This window comes from Hyperoodon ampullatus, assembly GCF_949752795.1.
Source record: "Hyperoodon ampullatus genome assembly, chromosome: 9".
Lineage (NCBI taxonomy): Eukaryota > Metazoa > Chordata > Mammalia > Artiodactyla > Ziphiidae > Hyperoodon > Hyperoodon ampullatus.
Genome location: NC_136922.1, coordinates 64,837,993 through 64,864,324, shown reverse-complemented (window position 1 = coordinate 64,864,324; position 26,332 = coordinate 64,837,993). Strand labels below are relative to the sequence as shown.

At 37.0% G+C, this 26,332-nt stretch overlaps 1 protein-coding gene across 4 annotated transcripts in view; it reads right to left on the bottom strand.

The window, feature by feature from the left end:
* BBS9 (Bardet-Biedl syndrome 9) overlaps positions 1–26,332 on the bottom strand; it is a gene marked incomplete at both ends in the record, with an annotated part of 471,339 nt that overhangs the window by 433,007 nt on the left and 12,000 nt on the right. For all 4 annotated transcript variants that reach the window (XM_079711010.1, XM_079711009.1, XM_079711012.1 and 1 more), the window contains one exon: positions 22,690–22,803. In XM_079711010.1, the coding sequence (XP_079567136.1) occupies positions 22,690–22,803 (114 nt within the window). The remainder of the gene's footprint in view (positions 1–22,689; positions 22,804–26,332) is intronic.

Here is a 26,332-nt window from a genome sequence, read left to right as displayed (position 1 = left end):
TGTGGTAAGTTGTGGTCTTCAAGTCATTTGTGTATTTCATCTAAGTTATTAAATTATTGGTATAAAGTTGTTCATAATATTCCTTTATATTCCTTTTAATATCTCTGGGACCTGAAAGTGTCTTTTAAAAAACAGAGTCTCTGGGGCTTCCCTGGTGGCGCAGTGGTTGAGAGTTCGCCTGCTGACGCAGGGGACACGGGTTCGTGCCCCGGTCCGGGAAGATCCCACATGCCGCGGAGCGGCTGGGCCCGTGAGCCATGGCCGCTGAGCCTGCGCGTCCAGAGCCTGTGTTCCGCAACGGGAGAGGCCACAGCAGTGAGAGGCCCGCGTACCACAAAAAAAAAAAAAAAAAAACAGAGTTTCTGGATTTAGGGAATAATGATGGTCACCTAATTCCAAAACCCTCCCTCCTTTACTCTCCTGGAAAAAACCATAAAAGAACACTGCACCCATACCTTCTGCATTACTATCAGATGGAGAATACTGCAACCTTCACCATACATAAGGGGGGCGGGAGAGAAAATTCCAACAGTACTTCCACCATTAGCCCACTGCTACTACTAAAAACCTGAGGGTATGGGGAATGGGGAAGGGAAGACTTTCATAAGATTCTGTGAAAAGGAATAGAGGGAAGCAGAGATTTTAGAGAAAGCACAGACAAAATCAGAAGAATATATGAAACAATAAATGTAAATACTTAACATGGGGTGGGACCTAGGAATTCATGGCTCTGGCTACAGGAAAGGAGCTTGAAAGTGTGCAGGACTGGAAGTGGCAGCCTTAGAGAGGCACTTGATTTGGGGAGTGAGTTAGCTAGAAAGAGGAGAGAGAAAAAGAGGTTTGTTTACATGATAAGTGATATGGTCAGAAGCAATTATGAAACTACTTTAGATGTATTATAGGAATGAGCAAATAAATACATGTGTTGATGTTGTCGGGAGTCAGGGATCCACTTTGGAAGACGGGACATATAAATATGGAATGGGGAAGGCAATAAAGAATCACGTAAGGATGGATTGAAATTGGAGATATTGGTGTGAACTTGCAATATCTAAATAATATTAATGTATAAGTTTATGCATATTTATGTGCATATATTCATGGTTATGTGCATGTTTATATGTATGCATGTATGTGTTTATGTATATCTGTATATATGTATATGTATTTGCACATGTACATATCTCCTAGCTTTGCCCTCTGAAAGGGCCTAAAAGCAAAGACACTATGTAACATGAGCACACCTAGCACTTAGATCTTGGTCTCTAATACCATTTCCCACTGAAATGAACAAGGGTTCTTCAGAGAAAAAGCTTATTCCATGGCTGGAGCAGGATAGGTATAAGATTATCCTGGAACATCTTGCTATGCTAGAAAGTAAAAAAGAACAAAAAATGCTAGGGACAACTTAAGCACCAAAATTATTAAGTTCAGTATTGAATTATAGAAATTCATGAGTGCACACTAATAATAAATAGACAAATACATGAATGATGGAGAAGGAATATCTACTGCGTATAGTAGAATACTAAGGGCCAACTGGCAAATGTGAAGAAAATGCTGAGTTAGAAAAATCATTTTGCAACCATCACAGTAAAGGTTTTATCAGGCAAGAATCATCAATGAGGGCTTCCCTGGTGGCGCAGTGGTTGAGAGTCCGCCTGCCGATGCAGGGGACACGGGTTCCTGCCCTGGTCCGGGAAGATCCCACATGCCGCGGAGCGGCTGGGCCCGTGAGCCATGGCTGCTGAGCCTGCGCGTCCGGAGCCTGTGCTCCGCAACGGGGAGGCCACAGCAGTGAGAGGCCCGCCTACCGCAAAAAAAAAAAAAAAAAAAAGAATCATCAATGAATGATAAATTTACAGGGAAATTTTGACAAAGCAGGATATTTGTACTGTTTACTAGTATCAAGAGAGGAAAACAGTAATTATGCAGTGGAAAAATCAAGCAAAACCTTGACCAGCAGATCAAAATTAATTATCAATAAAGATGACTCTATGTGATACTGTGAAACAAATGCTATATTACCTATTCGTGGCAGTATTCTGACCAAGAATGCATATTCTCAACGTAATCACAAGGAAACAGGTGACAAACAAAATGAGGAAATGAGCAATATTTTCTTTTTTTAAATGGTGGGGAGACTACATTCTTCAAAAATGTCAATGTCATAAAAGACAAAGAAAGGGGATGAAATTTTTCCAGATTAAAAGAGGCTAAAAATGGGACTTCCCTGGCAGTCCAGTGGTTAAGACTCTGCGCTTCCACTGCAGGAGGCGCAGCTTTGATCCCTGGTCTGGGAACTAAGATCCCACATGCCTCACATGGCATGGCAAAAAAATATATTTATTTATTTATTTAATTTAATTTTTTTTAAAAGAGTCTAAAAATACATTCAACTGAATGCACTGCCTGCCTCTAGACTAGATCCTATAACAGTGGGATGAGGGTGGCGGGGGTGGGGATCCTATAAAGCACTTTATTATATTATTAGATCAACTGAAAAAAATAGAATTTGGATATTAGAATAGATGAAAGTATTATATCAAAGTAATTTTATGAAATTAGCAACTGTACTGTGGTTATGTAATAATATTCCTATTCTTAGGAAATACACACTAAAGTGCTTAGGAATAAAGGGCCACGAGGCATATAATGTACTCCCAAATGGTTCAGAAAAAATAATTGTGTGCACATGAGAGAGAAAGAGAGAGTGAGTGCAAAGAGAGAAAGAAATTATAAAGCAAATAAGATAAAAGTATTAACAATAGGAAAACGTGGGTAAAGGGTATAAAGGTTATTTCTTATATTATTTTTAGCCTCAGAGAAAACAAAGAAAGGAAACGTAATCAAATCTCAGTTGTCAATAGTGTCTATACATAGCGGTAATAATGTAAATTCTTGTACCAGTTAGGGAAAAAGCCAAGCTACAATAACAAAGATACACCAAAATACAATGACTTAAATTAGATAGTTTATATTTATTTTGCTAACTATAGAGACAATCTCTTCTCCAAACCCTTTCCACACCTCTCTCTGTAATCCCACTTCTTCACTCCACTTCATTTGAACATCTGCCATGAGTTCTGTTTCCTGCTGGGATCTTAACTGATACAGTATTTAAGAGATTTGGGGACTAGTTTGCTCATATATCTGATGAACGCACAGATGACTTCCCTTTGAGGAAAAAAACAACAGAAATACATGGCATGCAATGGAATCACAATTATTCAAATTAACATTGGTGTAGCGTGCGACAGAGTACCAGTGGAAGACTTTGAGAGATAAATGGCTATTGCACTTGATTGTTTGATGAGAGTGGTAATTACAAAGATTGCTAAATGGGCTACCTGCTTGGCTTAAGCACTTACAAAATATAAAAGCTTGGGCTCTTAAACTCCCAAATCAAGGTACAATTGGAAAACTCAAAAGCTTCTATGAAGACCATTTAACAGGATGACACTGCACAAAGAAAAAGGAAATACACAGACCTTCCAGGGTTCATTAATCCATGAGAATGCCAAATACCACAGTATCCACTAGTCAAAATGGGGCTTATAGAATTCCAGTTATAAATGAAGTCTTGAAATAGGAAATTGGACCCTGGGATTGTTAGCATCTCTAACAAACACTGGGTTAAAATGTTCTTAGAGTAGATTGTGGATTAACACAATGTTCATTCCTCCCCCCTCCAGAAACTATATTAGAATAATGGTAATCCCAAACATCTACCAAAATTAAAAATACCCTTAATCTCTGAGCAAAACCAATCCCATGAGTAGCCATGAAAATGAAACTGTAGGAAACTAAGAGACAGTCCTGTCAAACGTTTATACTCCCTCTATGTTCCCCATTAATTATTATGCCAAGTACTCAGATATTACTTGCCCTGCTGCCAACCATGTGCGTGAAGGTAGGATTACTCAACTGTCTGAACATTCACTGGGTCCCAGAGGTGAAATAACTCACTCAACCATGGGGGCAGACAATAAAGCTTTTTGCCCATGACTTACGGCCAAGCTTCTGTAATCATGACCTGGCAACCATTCTCACCCCCTTTATTATTATTTTACTCAGGGTAGAATTAAAAGCCTGTGGAGACAGGCACTCAGATTTTCTTTTAACTGACTAGTGACTCTGAGGACAAATTTCTCCTCAATATTTTATAGAAGCATTATATCAAAAGAGCAAGTATGACTTCCCATTTCAAGATAATCAGCTAAAGACCCTTATGTCTCCTCTAAAAAAAAAAACAACAGCAACAAACCACACCAAACAACAAGGAGTAAAATAAACAGACATCAACTCCTTCAAAGAAATCAGAACTATGGTAAGCCTAACCACAATCTGTGAAGATAGAAAGTGAACAAAGAAAAGGTAAACAATAGAGAAGAGAAGGGCTTCCCTGGTGGCGCAGTGGTTGGGAGTCCGCCTGCCGATGCAGGGGACACGGGTTCGTGCCCCGGTCTGGGAAGATCCCACGTGCCGCGGAGCGGCTGGGCCCGTGAGCCATGGCTGCTGGGCCTGCGCGTCCGGAGCCTGTGCTCCGCAATGGGAGAGGCCACGACAGTGAGAGGCCCATGTACCGCAAAAAAAAAAAAAAAAAAAAAAAAAAAAAAAAAAAAAAAAAAATAGAGAAGAGAAGAGAAAGGTCAAATCTAAATGCTTAGAAAGGAATACATTTATCCACCTCCCAAAATTCTGAAAAGCACCAGGCACCACAGAAAGTGGGGTGCGGTGGGATCTAAAGATAAGGGTAATATTTTAATGTCTGTGTAATTAACATTTAGGTACCCAGACCTCCACAGGATACAGAAAATGTAATCTCTGCAGAAGTTGAACTAAGCAAGTGATTCCAGATTAGAGGGACACCAAGTGTGAAACAGCATGGGAACAGGGCAAACAACTGAAAATACAAGGATAAAAAAAAAACTGTCTACATCCTGGATAGTCAATCCTCTAACTCCCTTCTCCACCAAGCTCCAGAAAACATGGGACTAGCTATTCTCCCCAGAGAGGACTTAAAGAAACCTCTAAAGAAAGAAAAGCACCTCAGGAGAAGTGAGCCCCGATACCGATAGTGAGCTCAGCTACTGATAACTGAGCCCCCAATGAAACAGTGAGGTAGTCCCTAACTGCCCTAAGATGAAGCCCACCAGTTGATAAGCCCTGGCCCCCAGCCCCAAGGACACATGGTTTGCAGTTAGCCTTTATTGCTTGACTGTTAAATATAAATGAGTAGCCAATAATCACATCAAAAGGTGTTCAAAATCACTAGCCATCAGAGAAACACAAATCAAAACCAAAATGAGATACCACCATATACCCACTAGAGTTGCTATAATCAAAAAGATAAATAATAACGTGTTGGCAAGGATATGGAGAACCTCATCTCATTATTTAGAGATAAGGAGTTAGCCATCAGAAAAACTAAAGGTAGAAATGAATCATATTGGAGAGTAGGGGGAAGTGGGGGGCTGATGCCTTCATAAGTTTGTCAGTACTATTTGACATTTTATTTTTACCAAATAAATTGCACATGGTTAAAAGTTATTTTGAATGTTTCTGTCATTTTGCAAGGTTTAAAGTAAATGGTCTACAAGGAGGTGAAAGACTTATATGCTGAGAACTATAAAACGCTGATAAAGAAATTGAAGACGATTCAAGGAAATGGAAAGATATCCCATAGTCTTGGATTGGAAGAATTAATACTGCTTAAATGGCCACACTACCCAAAGCAATCTACAGATTTAATGTGATCCCTATCAAATTACCCATGTCATTTTTCACAGAACTAGAACAAATAATCCTAAAATTTATATGGAACCATAAAAGACCTAGAATTGCCAAAGCAAAGCCAGAGACATAACCCTCCCAGACTTCAGACAATACTGTAAAATGTGGTATTGGCACAAAAACAGATACGTGGATCAGTGGAACAGAATAGACCGCCCAGAAATAAACCCACACATTTACAGTCATTAATCTTCAACAAAGGAGGCAAGAACATAAAATGGAGAAAAGACAGTCTGTCTATTCAGCAAGTGGTGTGGGGAAAGCTGAACAGCCACATGGAAATCAATGAAGTTAGAACACACCCTCACACTATGCACAAAAATAAACTCAAAATGGCTTATAGAGTTAAATACAAGACACAACACCATAAAACTCCTAGAAGAGAACACAGGCAAAACATTCTCTGACATAAATCGCACCAAGGTTTTCTTAGGTCGGTGTCCCAAGGCAATAGAAATAAAGCAAAAATAAACAAATGGGACCTAATCAAACTTTAAAGCTTTTGCACAGCAAAGGAAACCATAAACAAAATGAAAAGACAACCTATGGAGTGGGAGAAAATATTTGCAAATGATGCAACCAACAAGGACAAAATATACAAACAACTCATACTACTCAATAACAAAAACAACAACAAAAAATCCAATCATAAAATGGGCAGAAGACCTAAATAGACTTTTCTCCAGAGAAGATATACAGATGGCCAATAGGTATATGAAAACATGTTCAACATCACTAGTTATCAGAGAAATGCAAATCAAAACTACAATGAGGTACCACCTCATACGGGTCAGAATGGCCATCATTAAAAAGTCTACAAATAACAAATGCTGGAGAGGGTGTGGAGAAAAGGGAATCCTCCTACACTGTTGGTGGGAATGTAAATTGGTGCAACCACTATGGAAAACAGTATGGAGGTTCCTTAAAAAAACTAAAAATAGGGTTGCCATATGATCTAGCAATCCCACTCCTGGCCACATATCTGGAAAAAACTCTAATTCAGAAAGACGCATCCACCCCAATGTTCAGAGCAGCACTATTTACAGTAGCTAAGACATGGAACCAACCTAAATGTCCATCGACAGATAAATGGATAAAGAAGATGTAGTATATATACACAGTGAAACACTACTCAGCCATAAAAAAGAATGAAATAATGCCATTTGCAGCAACATGGATGGACCCAGAGAGTATCATACCAAGTGAAGTAAGCCCGACAGAGAAAGACAAATATCATATGATATTGCTTACATGTGCAATCTAAAAAAAAAAAATGATACAAATGAACTTGTATACAAAACAGAAATAGACCCACAGACATAGAAAATAAACTTATGGTTACCAAAGGGGAAGGTAGGGAGAGATAAATTAAGAGTTTGGGATTAACACATATACACTACTATATATAAAACAGATAACCAACAAGGACCTACTGTATAGCACAGAGAACTATACTCAATATTTTGTAATAACCTATAAGGGAAAAGAATCTGAGAAAGAATATACAGATACAGGTATAGATATAGATGTATAACTAAACCACTTTGCTGTACACCTGAAAATAAGACAACATTGTAAATCAACTATATTTCAATAAAAAAATAAAATTAAAAAAAATATTCTTGGTTGAAAACTAAAAAAAGAAAAGAAAAGAAAATATGACACAAATGAACTTATTTACAAAACAGAAACAGGCTCACAGACATAGAAAACAAACTTATGGTTACCAAAGGGGAAAGGGAGTGGGGGAGGGATAAAGTAGGAGTTTGGGATTAGCAGATACACACTATATACAAAATAGATGAACAACAAGGACCAACTGTACAGCACAGGAAACTATATTCCATATCCTATAGTAACTCATAATGGAAAAGAATACGAAAAAGAATATGTATATATACGTATAACTGAATTACTCTGCTGATTTAAAAAAGGCAAAAGTTGGGGCTTCCCTGGTGGTGCAGTGGTGGAGAATCTGCCTGCTAATGCAGGGGACACAGGTTCGAGCCCTGGTCTGGGAAGATCCCACATGCCGCGGAGCAACTAGGCCCGTGAGCCACAACTACTGAGCCTGTGAGTCTGGAGCCTGTGCTCTGCAACAAGGGAGGCCACGACAGTGAGAGGGCCGTGCACCGTGATGAAGAGTGGCCCCCGCTTGACACAACTAGAGAAAGCCCTTGCACAGAAACGAAGACCCAACACAGCCAAAAATAAAATTAATTAAAGTACCCTTAATTTAAAAAAAAAGGCAAAAGTTAATCACTCTGCTGACTGAAAATAACACAACACTGTAAACCAACTATACTTCAATTTAAAAAATTGTTAAAAAATAAAATAAATAAGTAAATAAATTGTTAAAGTAAGTGGTCTATTTTTAAAGATGTAACAAAATATTTTGCTAATACACTTCTAACATCTCTCTCCTAAGCCTAGGAGCTTCATCTCTGATTTTCCAACAGCCCTGCAGTGGATTGTACCATATTAAAAAGTATCATTAAATTCCCCCACCTTGATTTAAGACAGTACATAAATGTACATAGTGTGTAATTTTTAAGTGGGAGAGGGAGGAGAGGAGAATAAGTAGGTATAATATTTTTTAAAAAATAGATTATTGAAAAGCCAAAAAAGTAGAAGACTGACTTCTACACTTCTTCTAGCTCACTTCAGCAACTGTGTGATAAATACGAACAGCTTATCGATTCTATAATAAGCACTATATAAATCCTAAAACTCTACCATAAGATATTAGCCTTTAAAAGCCAGAAAAATATAGCTATTGCCAGTTAATCTCAAAACTGAGGAAAATTTACAAGAAATATGGTTCAGGCATATTAGAGGTCCTTAATTTTAATGCCCTCATTAACTGAATAACCTATTAGGCCCAATGCCTACTAATCTATGTCATTTGTCACGCTTACATTTATTCCAATATAATTAATACACTGATTCCCCAACAGATAATCTATTCTACATACTGACATCAAAACAATATGGTTTTCAGGAAGTTGGGCAAGAGAAGCAAAGAAAGAGTAAGGGATGAATGATGGAGCCAATTTCCCAAGTTTCAGGTAGAATTTGTCACAATCTTTCAAAAAGAAAAGAACTATTGATTGTGTTCCCAAATTATATTATGTGTTGATCAATTCAAGAACAGCCTAATACTGCTGAGAAAACCACAGAATAACAGGATTTGGAATAATTTTTTATTGAAAGGCAAAAGTTAAACATCATATTCCTTAAGAGAACTACCAACAGTAGACATATTAATAGTGCTAGGCACTGTTCCTAATATATCAGGACCTACATTAAAACTCCTGCTAAAGTCTAGAAATGGTCATAACAAATCTTTCAGCCTTACAGCAAAAAAGTCAGTTGATAATTTCTTTGTCTAACGCCTAATAAAACGTATTCTTCCAAAATTGTGGAAAAGCTAAGCACAGTCCTCCTATATTATAAAGTTTCCTGTTACAAAGTTGCATGGTTTACACATATGTTATACTTTATTATTGAAAAAAGAATCCTCCTTATAACACCCTCTTTGTTGTAATACTCAACATACTTTGCCTCCAGGCTAGATATATAATGAAAGCAAAATGAATTCAGACAGATTGTTGAGGAAAAAAGCTAGTTTCTTTTTAATAGCCTTTCTAAAGTCTTTTTTCTTTCCTTGTAGCTTTTCATCATCTCAACGTTTTGTTCCTGCTGAACATTTTCCTTTTCTTTTTACATATTTCCTTTGGTAAATGAAAGATGATAGACTGTTAAAAACCAGTTTGTACTACCTTGGAAGCAAGCACTTTTAATATACAACTCCTGCCTTCCAAAACCTTGTACAAATTTCATGTTTAGGACAATGAACTGTATAGGACTTAATCAACCAGCTGCAAAAAGCTATATGAAATCTTAATTTTCCACTCACACATTTTTATGTTCACAGTCCCCTAAAATCATGAATATAACTTTCCAAATTAGATTTAGGAATACTTTTCAGTTATTGTTTCTGTATTAAATAGTACTGTCTTATTTTAGCAAAGATCTACAAATGCTGCTTTAAAAGGTTCTTATTCACAAATTTCAATGTAAGGAAATTTGGTTTAAAATCACTGTTTATTTTTAACTTAGGCAGAAATACAGTTCAAATATTAATATAAGATGGGACGGGGCTTATTCTGATATGCCAAGCTTAATAATTTCTGATATTCTAAATTGGCCAGAAGTGACTTAAATTATGTACTATATGAAATACTGAAGGTACACATTTTATGTCTTTAACGTTTAAGTAAACACACACAATACTACTCTTGCACATAAATCAAGAGTAGTACTTTATTACTACTAATATTAGAACTCTACTCTCGATAATCTTGAACGTCTTTAAAATTTTTAATAGCAAAAAGATTGGGAAAAAATTGTGGCAGTATAATTTTTAAAATCATCCTACATTTGTTTAACTCTTTTATTTTTTTTTTTTTTTTTTTTTTTTGTGGTATGCGGGCCTCTCACTGTTGTGGTCTCTCCCGTTGCGGAGCACAGGCTCCGGATGCGCAGGCTCAGCAGCCATGGCTCACGGGCCCAGCCGCTCCGCGGCATATGGGATCCTCCCAGACCGGGGCACGAACCCGTATCCCCTGCATCGGCAGGCGGACTCTCAACCACTGCGCCACCAGGGAGGCCCTAACTCTTTTATTTTTGTACTGTCCACATAAAGAATTATATAAGGATGTTTATAGCCTTTATTCATTTTAGTCAAAAACTGGAAACCACCCAAATATCCATCAAAAAGCTAATCTACTTAAAATTTATTTTATATGTAAAACCTCTACACAGAGGACTACTAATGCACTTTGAAAATACCTTTAACATGGTAGTAGTCAACACAACATTTGTTTTTCATATTAAGCATTAACATGTATCTCTACCTTGTGCTTTAGAATTTAAATCTGCAAGCAAGAGTTTCCATGTAGAATGGAAAAGGGTTAATGAATCAACTTAATTCAAGAGAGACTGGGGGTTGGGGGGGAGATTGTTCATTTCCCATGACAATGTATTTTGTAACTGAATTTTTTTAAATGTTGGAACCCTTTATATCACAGTGTCATCTGAATAAAGTAGTTTTATGGTAATCATTTTCCTTCTCAGTTGAGTAAAATATTTAATAGCTTAGTTATTCCACTCTTAAGAAGGGGACCATGATTAAACATATATAGAGATCAAAATTGGCTGTCAAATCCTATCAAGACTACCATATTTAACCATCTTCTTGTCAAAGGTAGTTCTGATCACAGACATTCCCATAACACTTTTCCAGCCTTGGCATTCAGCCACCATGAAAGAAAGTATTTTTTTCATACAACACCAAGAAACTTCAAATATTCTTTTTAACCTTTCCCCCTCTTAACCAGAGTAGGCAAGGAGGCATTTAACCACTAAATTTCTATAGCGTATGTATAGAGGGAATCAGAATTCACCTTTCAGGAAAAGTAACAACTTTAAATGATCGTGTAAAAAATGAATTTGCAGAGTACAGGGAACTCTCTTTATAACATTCCCGCAGGAACTAAAGGTTTTATAAAACATAATATACAGGAAGATGCTATTTGAAAGTAACATTGTTTTATGGGTCTTGGACCAGAGATTTTATAACTGAATACCATATATATGAGAAAAACCAGCCCAGGATGAGAATCAATACTATCATCCTCCTGATCTTCTGACTTTTCACTGTGGATCCATAAAGGATCTTAAAAACAAACGAGGGAAGTTCTCCAATATTATAAAACACCTATACTTTAATGCTTAAGCAAGGAATGGGAGCAAGCACAGTATAGGGATTCTTCCACAACATTTTTTTCCAACATTTCAACCATATCTATTAGAAAATAGAGGCCGTATGGTTCACTAGTGAGACAAGGGTTATCCAAACATTATTTTTTGATTCCCTATAAGGAAAATAGCATTAATCTTTTATTAGTGCTAACATCCCTACACAGAAAAGCAAGGCTGTGTTCTGGCTGTTCATTCACCCCACTTGAGCATATCAGCTCACTCTCTGGATGGCAATCAAAGAATCCAGACAGCTTTGAGAAGTATAGCCTCTCAGCAACCACATGTGGCCACTAATACATTTCCTTGGCAGACAAGAAAAAGGCTCCAGTTCAGACAATTAGAAGTTATTTGAAGGCTGAGGATCTGATTATCTAGGGTTGCCTCAAGATGAGGCAAAGGTGACTTACTTATTCTTCAATTCACTATTTTCTTTGGCGGGCTTTTTTGTTCCAAAGAATTCATGAATTTTTATTTATGTGACAATATAATCCCATACAAGCTTATAGAAGTCATTTTATGATTTAAAAAATATTCCACCATGCTCATATATATTATTGGTAAAATCTGTTCGCCTCCTTTACTGACAATTATATTCCCAAACATACTGAACCTTTTATATATAGTATTTTCTTTCCACCTCAGTCACAAACGTGGGACTACTGTGCTGTCAGACCTTTATAATCTATACCATGCCCATATTATGTCTACACTCTGACATTAACCTTTCCTTGATAAAAATTCTATTTTTTTGAAGTTCCATTTGACTGAAAAAATCAAAGTAAAATAAAAGAACTGAAAGAATTAAAGGAAAATGAGCTTTCACAAGGCACAAAAAGAAGAGAGATAAAAGGGTTAAAGAGAAGAAATGTCTTTTAGACTAAATATTAAAGAATTTAAATAATTTTTGAAAAATAAAAACTTTTTGATTTGTGAACATTATCACAAACACTCAAATAATTTTGAATATCACATTTTATGCTGAAAAACATATTAATAACAAAAGAATCAACAATGTATAGCAACACAACCCCAAGTAGATGAAAAAACTGATTATTTCTATTGGTAAGTTTATCTTGTATAAGTGCTGCCTCACTGGCATATTGAGAAATAATTTGAGCAAAGGTGAATCCAGGAAGCCCAAGAAATCACTTCCATTTTTACCACTATGGTGGTTAACAGTAACTACATGACCCATGCACTGTAGTAGATGTTCAACACGTGCTTGTTAAAGAAGAAAACAAAACTCAGAAGTTGGCTAGAATGAGGGCACTGGGCTAACATTTTTTTCGGAAAAATAAAAAATTATTCACAACCTAACAGTTGAGAGTTATGTGGGTCATTTTGTTTTGGGTTTTTTTTTTTTTTGTGGTACGCGGGCCTCTCACTGCTGTGGCCTCTCCCGTTGTGCAGCACAGGCTCCGGACGCGCAGGCTCAGAGGCCATGGCTCACGGGCCCAGCCGCTCTGCGGCATGTGGGATCCTCCCGGACCGGGGAACGAACCCGTGTCCCCTGCGTCAGCAGGCGGACTCTCAACCACTGCGCCACCAGGGAAGCCCGTGAATAATTTTTTAAGTCCACAAATCAGATAGCTCTGGATTCAAGGCCTCCCTCTGTCCAGGTATGATTTGCAGCAAGACACTTACAGTCTGTGAGCTTCTGTTTCCCAATCTGGGAAATGGTAATTAAGTCACCTATCTTACAGGGTTAAATGCAATAGCACAACATAGAGAAGATAATAAATATCAGCTCTCTCCATATAGTCTTCTCTATAAATAAATATAAAAATTCCTGTTGGAAAATCAAACTACAGAAGACAGAAACATCAAAACTCTGCAAAGGAGAGATCTTTCTAAGCTTAGAACAACTAGAATAAATTGAACAGGAAAGGAATGATTTGACCACATTAAAACACACACACACACAATTTAAAAGCCAAGAACCCACAGTTTAAAAGCCAAGAACAGTCTGGCAAAAAGACGTTCACACCAAGTACAAAGAAATTAATCTGTACTAAATAAATAGCTCAAATAATAGAAATAAAATAAAAGATCATCTATCCAGGAGTCTACCAGAATCATCCAAACAACTGAACTGTTGAATCCAGAAGAATTTTTATAATAAACATCCGTTCATCAAATCTGGCAATCCAGGGACTACTTTCAAAAAACCCTTTCAAAAATGTAACATTGTGGACTAAATAAACAAAAATAATTAAATGATAAAAAGAATAGTAAACATACACCAGCAGCAGTGGAACAGAAGAAGAAACACAACTTCATGCCATAACCTTTGAAAAATGGTGACAATCAAGAAACGTAGATGTTTCCAAGAATCTTCAGGGCTAGACTTAGTGCATTTTTTGAAGGTGCTAAATCCAAACTCCACATAAGGAGGAGGGGTGGTGAGGTTATGAATAAACAAAATTCTGAAACCTTACTAAAACTCCCAAATTTAGGGAAAGACAGATCCAGAAGGGATATAGACAGCCTGGAGAAATGGAAATGCCCAGAATAACAAAACCTCTACCTTTACCACATTCCCTTTCTATCAGATAAGAAAAACAAATTTTACCATGTTGGTGTTTTTCTGCCAAAAGAAAAACAACAGTAAAGGCCATAGACTGTAAGAATAGCAGCCACACTAAATATCTCCAACAATGATGATGAGGATGGGGAGGGCAAGATGGGCTAGAGAAGCCTCACACATACCCCACAAGGGGCCAGAAGGAAAGGACGAGGTGGGAGGAAGAGGGGGAGTGGGGGAGGAAGTCAGCACGGAGAAAATCCAAAGCCAGAGAATACCCTCCCACCTTCCAAGATAACAAGTTAAAGACCATCCAGGTGGAGTAAAAAGTGATCCAAGACGAACAAAACCACAAAAGACAGGGCTGATGCTGGATGGTCCAGTATGGCTGCCACAGCCACAGATACTCCCTGAGCAACATCTAGCCCTCAAAACAGTGTGTCAGAAGGGAAAACAAACTCATCTCTGGTTGAGTAGGAGTAAAGGCAAGGAAAATTCACCAGCACCGTTAAAAAGCAAACTGACCCAGACAGAGTTGACCTGGCTACACTTCAGCAAGATAAAGAGAGACTGCCCTGGCAATTCCACAAACGCACTACAAAGAAAGGCAGGGAGAGAGAGAAAGAGGAAGATAACATATGAAAGACAGGTGAAGAAAAAACAGAACCGAGAATCAGCAGAGGGCATCGATGACTGTCAGAAGTGCTGTCACATATGCTCCCCATCAGTCCCAGAGTACTGATACAGGATACTCCCCATCCACCAGCAGACAATGTTACCAAAGATCCTGAGGTGTGACTGGACACACCCTATGTGCACCTCAAGACGGCTTTCCGAGAATATAAAATGTGCATAGGTTTAAAATCAATGTGTGAAACTTTTTGCCATTTTAAAGGAAAGGCACGTTACCCTACATTGTTTACTTCCTCACAGCAGGCTGAAAGTGAACTCAAAACCCACAGATAGATACCAAACTCAAATGTTCACACCTCCAACTGCTTTAAGTATAGCCCAAATTAGCATATCTTTACCCATTTAGAGTGTACGTTCTTTGCATAGCCTGCGAAACTGCACCTAACATCTGCTAGCCACACATAAGACAAATCCTGGGGCTCTAAAAGGCTCCAAGCCATGGCTGCCCTTCACAGCTCCCTGACAGAGACTCACAATCCTGCATCTGAGCAACTTCACCTAGACACAGAAGCCCCACTCGAACTTCCGCCTCCCCTGGGAGTTTCCTTGCCCTCTTCCCCTTCTGGGTGGTGGTCCTGTGTCACCGTCTCTGGAAGATCTCCTGCTGCAAGGGACTTCCCCTCATAAGAAATCCTGTCAAAGCACCACCCAAAAAAAGCTCATTGTGTGCTACTGCCATCTCATAGTCTTTTTCCTTGACCAGCTCTGAAATCCTCAAACTCACCACAGTTAATTATTCACTGATATTCCCCGGAAAATCCACCCCTCCCCACTCTCAATCTTATTTGTAAAAGGAGAATTCACTATACCTTCAGCAAAAGGAACTCTAGCCCAAGTGTAATCACATTACTTTGGTGAGAGTAACAGTTCAGAGATGCCCAACCAGAGCCACTGAATTGGGAAGAGAGTTTTGCTGAGCCTTCTGGGAGGAAAGCAGGCACTTTTTCACATGGACTAGAATCTGAGAAGTAAAATTTAGAGCTGCTATAGCCATCTTGTAACCAGGGGGAAATAGCCTGTCCAAGGAAACGGAAGCAAGAGATGAAAAGAGAGAAACCAGATCTGATCACGTTGAAGGCCCAGATGATGAGAGCCAGTAAATTTCATACTCTTGCTTAAGCCAACTGTCAACTGCAATCAAAAGAATTCTCAGTTGTACCAATGGCAAGATTCAAAAGAGAAAAGAAGCACATCCAGTGGAAAAGCAGAATTGTGGCCTATACAGAAATTGGGAAGTTTTGGGTTTTGATGGCAACATTTTTTAAGTCTTGAGTTGTCTATTACCAGGGAAGCTCAAAATATAAATACTCTCATGAAAAACAAAAATTTATGATCAAGAAAATTAATTTTAAAAATTAGAGCAGACTGTACATAACAATACTGTGTTATATGATTTTAAATCTGTTAAGAGATACAAATATCAGATCATTCTATTGTACACGTGAAGCTAATATAATGTTGTATGTCAATTATACCTCAATTTTTAAAAATCTATTTAAAAAGTAGATTTCATGTTAATTTTTCTTACCACAGTAAAATTATAGATAGATAGATAGATTGAATGAATGAATAAATAAATGGAAGATAAATATAAAAAATAAGAGCAAAGAAGCAAAGTGTTGGAGAAAGTTAAAAATTGAATAAAGAACCAGGTGATGGTGATAATCACTATTGAAGTATTATAGAGCCTTTTTTTAATAAACCACAATTCATTATGAAGAGACGGCAATAATTCAACATGGACTAAAAAGCACAAATTATGTAATGGGAAAAAGTTTTAAGGAACAAAACTGGCCCATCATAATCCAGTGTAATTTTTCAAATAAAAATGTATTCAAGTTCAATTTTTCAACAAAATATCATGGAAGGCATTTTGTTCATCAGATCAAGATTTCATCTTGTGTCCTCGAAGATTCCTCAAAGACTTTATAATCTTTCTACTCTGAGAAACTAGTACAGTGCCTGGGCATTCAGAAGATTCTCAGTAAATGGGCATTGGATGGATGGAGGGAGGGAGGGAGGGATGGATGGATGGATGGATGGATGGATGGATGAATGAATGGATGGACGGACAAACAGACACACAGAGAGAGATGATGCAATTACCACACTTGCTCTAGTCCCTGAAAGTTCCCGTACATCTCCAACAAATCAACTATTTCTTCCCACTGTCCTTGTCACACATTTGAAAGGTTCCTATACATTATAAGGTTCATCAACCTGTCTCAGCCCTACAGGATAAATTTTGGGTAATTGAGGATGCAACTTACTATAGGGTCTATAAGTCACATTATGAGTAAAGGAAATTCTAGCTCAAATTTATCTTGATAGTAGCAAGATACATTACATAGACTACACAAAGTATCATATTTTACCAAACTAGGTATACACAGTTGTTGACCTTAAAACAATAATGTTCCTTCTTCATTCCATCACTGGGTTTTTGTCAGTAAACATTAATGATGTTCTTTTCCAAATACTATTCTGAAATGGCAAGCTTATCTTAATTAGGTAAAGTATCATCTCAAAAACCATTGGAAGGGGCCTCCCTGGTGGCACAGTGGTTGAGAGTCCGCCTACCAATGCAGGGGACACGGGTTCGTGCCCCGGTCCGGGAAGATCCCACATGCCGCGGAGCGGCTGGGCCCGTGAGCCATGGCCGCTGAGCCTGCGCGTCCGGAGCCTGTGCTCCACAACGGGAGAGGCCACAACAGTGAGAGGCCCGCGTAACGCAAAAATAAATAAATAAATAAATAAAAATTTAAAAAAAAACCATTGGAAGTTGTAGTGACACAGTGAAACAAAAGCAGAGGAAAATCCGGCAAGACATATCACTTGTTCCTTTTTTCAAAAACAAGTAGAATTCAAATTCCCAAACAAAACAAATAACACCAATTTTAGTAACATATTTTTAAATCAATTCAAATCCACCTTTTCAAAATTGATTTAGTATATTTCCAAACTATAATTTGATCGTCCATACTTATGTCACTCACTAAATTTTGCAAGCATTAATTTGTCAATAGTATAAAAAGCATAGATAAACTACCATATTTACAAAAACCCAGAGTCACATGTTCCTTCAAAAAAGCGGCTTAGATTAAAATCAAAGAAACTATAAACATTTTAAACTTCAAACACATCTTCCACACCCCTCTGTAAAAAAAAAAAGCCCAATATAGCCACTAATATCACACATTTCAATCATTTCCCACTAAAAAGTATAATATGGAAAGAATTTTTATTTAAATTCTGGAATGGCAGATAGTAGTTTGAATAATGGAAGCTACTAGGCAAATATTCTTCAAGTAGTTCATAAAACTAGATTTCCTATTTCTTTGGCACTTTTTTCTCATTAATAGACATTGCAACATAGCTTGAGGTAAAACCAAAACTTACGGCATCAAATAAATGCACCTTTGAGTTTTTGCAAATGTATAAAGGGTATTTTTGAAAGGTTTTCTCAACAAGCAAGCAAACAAAAAGAGGTTAGAAAAAAACAGTAATTACTCTTTTGCTAATTTCAAATAATATATTACCTCCACACACATATAAACTCTGATTATTTTAGGGGGTACTTTTCTTATAAACCAAAGTACCAACCAAAGAAATGAAATTGAGAAAGCAAATATCTGACCCAGAAATTACCCAACATGTTTTCCATAATCTGTGCAGAACCAAAGTTATGCACCATCTTTAGTCAAACCAAGTACACATCTTTCTGATTGGAAAGTTTTTTCCTGAATCAGGGAGAAAGCAAATTTACTCATAGCCTAGATAGCCCAGTTTAGTATGGTTAATGCCAAAAGATTCTAGAAGCAGAGAGCCTGGGTTGGAATCCCTCCTCTACCATTTACTAAGTATATCTTAAGTTACTCAACCTATAAAGCCCTTAGGACAGTGCCTGGTACAGAATAAGCACTCAGTAGATGCAGGGTGGCAGCAAACCTCTAGATCTCTGCAACTTGGCATCGGTTGGAAGACTGTCAGAAATTCAAACTCTCAGGTTCAATTCCAGACTTACAGAGCTAGAACCTACAATTTTATCATGATCCCTTTACGATTTGGATACAAATTAAAATTTGAAAAGAACAGCTAGAAAGCATTTTTACATTATATTCTGAGATGTTACCTATAATAATTAATTTTGTTAAGACCCACTCCATTGCTCTTCTGAAGTTACATTTATTTTTAGTAAAAGGCAAAGTATTATTTGGGATAAAAATTCCTCCGTTAGTGATTTTTTACCATACCTCTGTATTCAAAGGGAGACCCAACTAAAGCCCAAGGTTGTAGAGGACTGCCATCTAGTGGTAGTTCATTCTGATACACATACCAAATAAACTCCCTCTGCCTATCAGTACTTTAAACACATTTGTTTAAAATGCTGCTAGGTTTTCTTTTTGCTTAATTCCTTTCTTGAGGACTATTGACACGATTACCCAACTTAATAATTCCACAAGAAGACATCTTAAATACAGAGGAAGGTAGAAGACAAAAATTTTTCAATTTCCTTTTTTAAACTCAAATCAAAAAAAAAAACTCAGATAGAGCAATCAAGCCTAGGGAAGTTTTCAGATTAAAAGACTGACCCGCTCTCTCCTGTAAAGGTGCACATCAGACACACTAGCAGCATCAGGCTTAGAAAATAGGCTTTCTTTTAAAATGTGCATTTCTTGGGGTGACTTCTACTTTCTTCTTCCTAAGTTCTGTATTTTTACAATATATTTATATAGTTTGCAGGGGTGCTTTTTTGAGAAAAAAGTATTTTGTAACCTTCTGACTCAATAACTCCACTTCTACATTCTATCCTAGGAAAATAATAAGAAACATGGGCAAAGATTTATATTCAAAGATGTTCATTTCAGCAAACCAAACAATCTCAACAGCTTCATAATAACCCACTGAATCTATGCATCAAAACTTACTTAATCATTCTCCTCTGTTACTCATTTAGATCACTTCTAAGTTTTCTATATTACAAATAAATATATGTATATACACAAAAGGAAGGAAGGGAGGACAAAGAGGAAGGAAATAATTAAATATATGGCAATTTGATATGACTTTTTCACATTTTGGATCACTCCTAATATACATTCCCGTAAACCACATATCAGCATTCAAGAACATTTTCACAGTTCTTAACAGTCAACCTGCTTTATAAGAGTACTGTAAAATTTTACACGGCCACAAGCCATGTAGGATGTACAGACTGTACTATCACCTCTCTAGCAGCAAGTTTTATCCCATGGATAATTTTTTAACAGTTTTACAATTAAGATATAATTTACTTACCACCCCTTAAAAGTATACAAAACTCAGTAGTTTTCAGTGTATTTATAGAGCTGTGCAACCATCACCATAATCTAACTTGAGTTCATTTTCATCATCCCAAAAAGAAACCTTGTAACCATTAGCAGTAACTCCCTATTCCCCGTGCCAATCCCCCCAAAAGGCTAATTTTTACTACCTCACCACCCCATTACTTTTTCATGTTTCCTTTTAGATACCTCAATGATATTATGCAAGTGTTTCAAACCCATGAAAAAGAATAATTGCTTCTGCTACTTGTATATCTCTCTGTTTCAAATTGGGATATATCCTGCTTAACCATAGGAAAGTAAGATACACTATAATCGCCTCTTGTTTTTTCAAAAGGTACAAATGTAAGCCATAATTTAAGAACTAAGAGAAGATATATAAGTACAAAGTTACCTATTCTTTTCAAAACTAGTAGCAACTCTAATTACTTTGAAAGTCCATTACTGAATATAGCAAAAATGTCACACAAAAGCAAGGAACTTCTTTTTTATTTAATTTAGTTAAAACTTTATTTTAACTGGGTTAACTTGATCTGGTAATAAAACTAAAAGTACAGTGCAATCAATGTAAGATAACATTTGACATGTGATCTAAAGAATTGTCTTGTTAAAAATAGGGCTTCCCTGGTGGCACAGTGGTTGGGAATCTGCCTGCTAATGCAGGGGACAGAGGTTCGAGCCCTGGTCCTGGAAGATCCCACATGCCTTGGAGCAACTAAGCCCATGCACCACAGCTACTGAGCCTGCGCTCTAGAGCCCGCGAGCCACAACTACTGAGCCCATGAGCCACAACTGCTGAAGCCCGCACACCTAGAGCCCGTGCTCCACAGCAGGAGAGGCCACTGCAATGAAAAGCCTGCATACCGCAGCAAAGAGTGGCCCCCACTCGCTGCAACAAGAGAAAGCCTGCGCACAGCAACAAAGACCCAACACAATCAAAATTAAATAAAATAAAAAATAAATAAATTTTAAAATAAATAAATAAATAAATGTCTTGAGGCTACCAAAAAATAAAAACTTACTTTCATTTAGCCAAAGCACTTTTTCCTCATATAATAACTTTTTTTACTCCAGATGTATAGAATTTAGCCATTTTTCTTTTGGGGATTTAGTAGGGGAAAGAACATTGAAAATAGTTAATTAAACAGGGGAGAACTAGGTCCCCTGATCATATCAAACATTTTTTTAAAGAACAGTAGAAATAGGTTCTAACAGCTGAAGTTGGGAGGGGACACCTCACAGAAGTTAGCCTCTCATCAAATTTTAGCTTTTTCTCTCCTCTCTTCATCTAACTCTAGACATCTCCTATATTCTTCAAATAATCCAAACATTCCTGTTACTCAAGGTAAGCAATACTGCAATCCAGCAAAGTGTTTTGTCTCATATCACTTTAATTATACAAAATGTTTATTTGTACATTACCACCCAAAATATTCTTGCCTTTACCTCTATATATGAAAAAAGTGAGTGCACATGAGTGAAGGATGCTTCCAAAATAAAGGCATTTTTGTGTCACTAAAGCAAAATCTAACACAGGTAGCCTACTTTTTATTAACAGTTAAACAATAAACCCATAAAAACTTGAGCCCAAAGAGAGCTATATTATAAAATCCCTAGTTACATGTTCATCAGGTGCCACACACACACACACACACACACACACACACACACACAATCACACAGGTGTCGACACCTGGCTTCCTATCCTCATTTCAGCACCAGCAGCTCCTCTATCGTCCTGTCACAGTGAAGTGAGAGGAGTTGGATTGTAAATTATTCTCTCACACCAAGAGCAACAGTATACACAAGCAAGCACCAAGCCCAGGTAACTCAGAAGCTCTGGAACTAGGGTGGTAGACCTTGTGCTAATTAGAGAGAGATACCACCAGGGTGGGAGAAACCCAGCCTCACTGAGCCAGTACTTCATAAAGGTAATGCCTTTGTGAAATTTAGGAAAGGCACCCTTCCTCTGGGGATGTTTATTCCAGGCCAGAGCACATGGCTTGATGAGCAGGATCAGGTCTGCATTTCAGTCTCCACATGCCCCTGGTCCAGGTGCCCTGGTTTAGAAACAATCCGCACAACCCTGTACAGTGGCCCTGGAGGTGGATTAGGTGGAGACAGGGGTCTACAGCTTCACCCTGCCTATACCCTGCCTAAGTAGAGCGGGGACCCCCATCAGTGAAGAGATCAACCCCTTCTTCCACTGAGAGAGGCAGGCACACAGTTCCACCACAGAAAAGCTCAATTTCAGTCAGCTCATGTTATAAAAGACAAAATGTAAAGAAAAGACAGTTTTAGAAATGTCTCTGTAGACCACATAAAAAGTGCTGGTTATATGAAAATCAAACACATTCAGTGTTTAAAGTTTTCTTTTTTTATTACTTTGCCCAAGTATTTGAATATAAAGGTTTCAATAAAATATGTTTAACTCTCTCTAAGATTCATACCACACAATTCTCCATTTTTATATGGCCAAATATTCTGGTCCTTACAATAGCACACTCATGATTAAATGCAAATTACCTTTTACACCACCAAATGATCCATAAGTCATATTGCAGGCTGTTCTCTGAAGATTATGTTCATACATCAATTTGATCTGATATTGGGTCCCATGTTCCACATTACCCAAGCTTCCTAAAAATAAAAAAAAAGACTGCTTTGTATTTGTTTACATTAAAAAATATTAATATCTTCTCATCCTCTTACCAATTCCAAGTAATTCAATTTCAGTGAAATTTAAAATAGCAAAGCACTAAAACATGAGTATTATGAACAATTAGCATACTGATGACACAGAATGCCAGCACAGTTAAAACAATTTAAGTCTCAGCTAGATTATACCAATAGATGAAATACTACCCTGGGTGACATTTTGTTATCTATGTCCATTATGTCTGAGTAAAGTGTAATTATTTAAACAACAACAAAATCCTCCAATTTCAGTTCTGAAATAAATGAGGTTAAGTTCCCTGCATTTATAACAATGATAGACCAAAGACATGAATCAAAGTGTCTAAGAAAAAAATTCCCCACACTTTCAAGCAATTCAATTTTCTGTCCCAACTCTCAAAATATTCAAGCCCCTAATACATTATGTTCTAATTTAATAGAGAGATCTAAAGCTTCTCTCAGCAAGTAAATAGGACAATATGTTTTCTTTGAAGTCTGCCAAGAAGAATCTCCTTCAAAACAAAGAAAAATACTTTCCCTTCATTTAGTAGATCATATGTGCTACAATCACTTTGTAGTTCATTCCAAATGAGAAAAGATTCTTTATCCACATTTTACTCTCTAGTTGTTAGGCTTTCTAGAGTATATGCAGTTAGAGCTATATCCTAGTGATCAGGCAAGAACATTATGATTAAAAGAGGTGTTAGAAAGAAAAATGATTCCAAATGTAACATTTTCCATTAAGAAGCATCTTTGTCATTCGTTCAAAAATGCAAAAGTTAGAAGAAAAACTTAAAATATCACAAAGCAAATGAAATAGTCCCAAACTGGATAATATTAGATGATTAAAACAATCTAAATATAGGGGCTTCCCTGGTGGCACAGTGGTTAAGAATCTGCCTGCCAATGCAAGGGACACAGGTTCGAGCCCTGGCCTGGGAAGATCCCACATGCCGCGGAGCAACGAAGCCCATGTGCCACAACTACTGAGCCTGTGCTCTAGAGCCCACAAGCCACAACTACTGAGCCCATGTGCCACAACTACTGAAGAAAGCCTGCACACAGTAAGCCAAAAATAAATATATAATAATAATAAATAAATTTATTTTTAAAAAATCTAAATATATGTTTGTATGTATGTATGTATATACATATTTATACATGTGCATTTATTTGTTGTTTTTTGTCCAGAAGGATTCACCAATGTACACGGAGGTTGTAAGAAGTATTTCTACTTCCACTTTACAACTGAGGCACCTTAAGTTTAAAAAAAAATTCAATAAATTTCCCCCAAAATCACAAAGCTGAGAAAGTACACAGTACTCAAACTAGGTCTTCAGAGCCAGCACTATATATCCTGGTACCTGGTTGTCTATCATTTAACAACTTTCAGGGAACCTAGTAAGCCAATGACAATTTCCAAAATTAAAAAAAAAAAAAGCAGCATCAAAAATATGTTATTTCCTGGGGAGGGATGAACTGAGAGTTTGGGGTTAACAGATGCAAACTATTATATATATAGAATGGATAAATAACAAGGTCCTACTGTATAGCACAGGGAACTATATTCAATATCCTGTGATAAACCATAATGGAAAAGAATATAAAAAAAGAATGTGTGTGTGTATAGATAGATAGATAGATAGATAACTGAATCACTTTGCTGTACAGCAGAAATTAACACAACATTGTAAATCAGCTATACTTCAGTATAATATATATATGTTATTTTCACCTCCACCTTTCTCTCCCTGGCTTTCTCTTCCTCATTTGGAAGGTGGAGGGTTGAAAGAGAAAAACTAACAGGCAAGGATTTCTTGGAGGAGAACCACTTCTACTCAGATCTATGCCCCTGAAAATGCTAACAACTCACATACCAATAGAGTAAAAAAACAAAGAGAAAGACTCAAATTTGCCAGCTAACCCTGATATAGGAGATGAAAGCTTTCTGGAACCTAAATGGTAGTAAAATCAGTAAGGTCCAGAGAAACTGGTGGTAATCACAACCATACCAGCCACAGGGGCAAAAACAAAAAACAAAAACTCTAAAAACATAACTCACAGCATTGACCTAAGGACAGTTCTATCCTCTAAGAAACCAGAAAAAAAAAGATCCAAGAAACTTTTGGTTTGTCCCTACTGAAATTCCAAATTTCATTCTGCACCTAAAACCAGATGGACCCCTCCGAGTAAGGAATGCACTTACGCATGCCTGCTAGCCAAAAGGTCAGTGAACACAAGGGTCAGCAGTCAATATTTAAACAAACTTGCATGAAATGACATTAGGATTTATGTCTTGAAAAAGCTGCAAATGCATTGGTAAGTTTTTAAATTTCAAGTGATAGCACTTTAAAATGTAATAGTGCACCTATGGAGAACAAAAGACAATTTATCTTCCTTCAGTACTAACTTGGAATAAAGGTAGTACCTGAAAACCTAAAAACTCTGATCACTTGTTTTCTAGAGAAGCATTGATGACGTAAGATTAAAATTACTTACATAGGTTTTGTCCTTGAATATAGAGACTGAATACAGTAAATGTATATCTATAATAATAGTCTATATATAGCTAAAGTTAATATAAAGTTTCATCAATTAGAAAGTAAATGGATATTAGAACATTTATGCTGATGGTCTTATTTAAACAAGATCTAATTTAAACAAAATAATTCTCTGGACAATCAAAGGTCACCTTGAAAACAGGTTTTGGTGTAATTTTACGTAACTGCTGAGAAATCTAATGATGTTAAATGAAATAAAAGCCATTACAAAGTTAAAAGGTTCATTGTATTAAATAACCAAATTAGATTATATAACCCTGTCAAAAGTAAAGAGACATCTTTTTGCCCTCTCATGGCAAATATTAAAATTCTATAAATATGTCAAATGCTTAGTAAGTACAAAATTTTTAGAAAAGAATATTTAAAAGAACATAATCAGTATGGCTTAAGCTCACACATCTGTAACCATTTACTCAGAAACTGAGGCCCATCAGGAAGGAATCTGAGATGCCATGTGATGCTTTTCCTTTACCAGAGTATGATAAGATGGGCTAAGTTCAGGTCAGCAAGACCCTGATGTTTCTCTATATTAAGCCTGCATTTAATGACATATCACCCCCCCCCCAAAAAAAAGTCAGCACACTAGCCTCTGATTATTAAGAGTTGTTTGCTATATCCAGGAGGTCTCCTCTAATTTGCCTCAAATATTTTTTAGGAGCACATTAGCGCATAAAAGAAAACAAAAAACATTTGGGGGAGGGGCAGTCGGGGTTAAGGATGTCAAGTTCAGCTAACACTTTTCATCTGCTGACACCAGTGGTTTCACTTAAACTAGAAAGTGTTTATGTTTCCCCTGTTATAGTAAAAGCTAGGTAAAAGTTCAGTCTGGTACCTCAAGAAACCTATTCAAGAGAACAAAAACATTAACTTCTCTGCTTCTCAATTTAAGCCAAGCCAGGAAAAATATCAAATTGTCAGGCTACGAATATCAT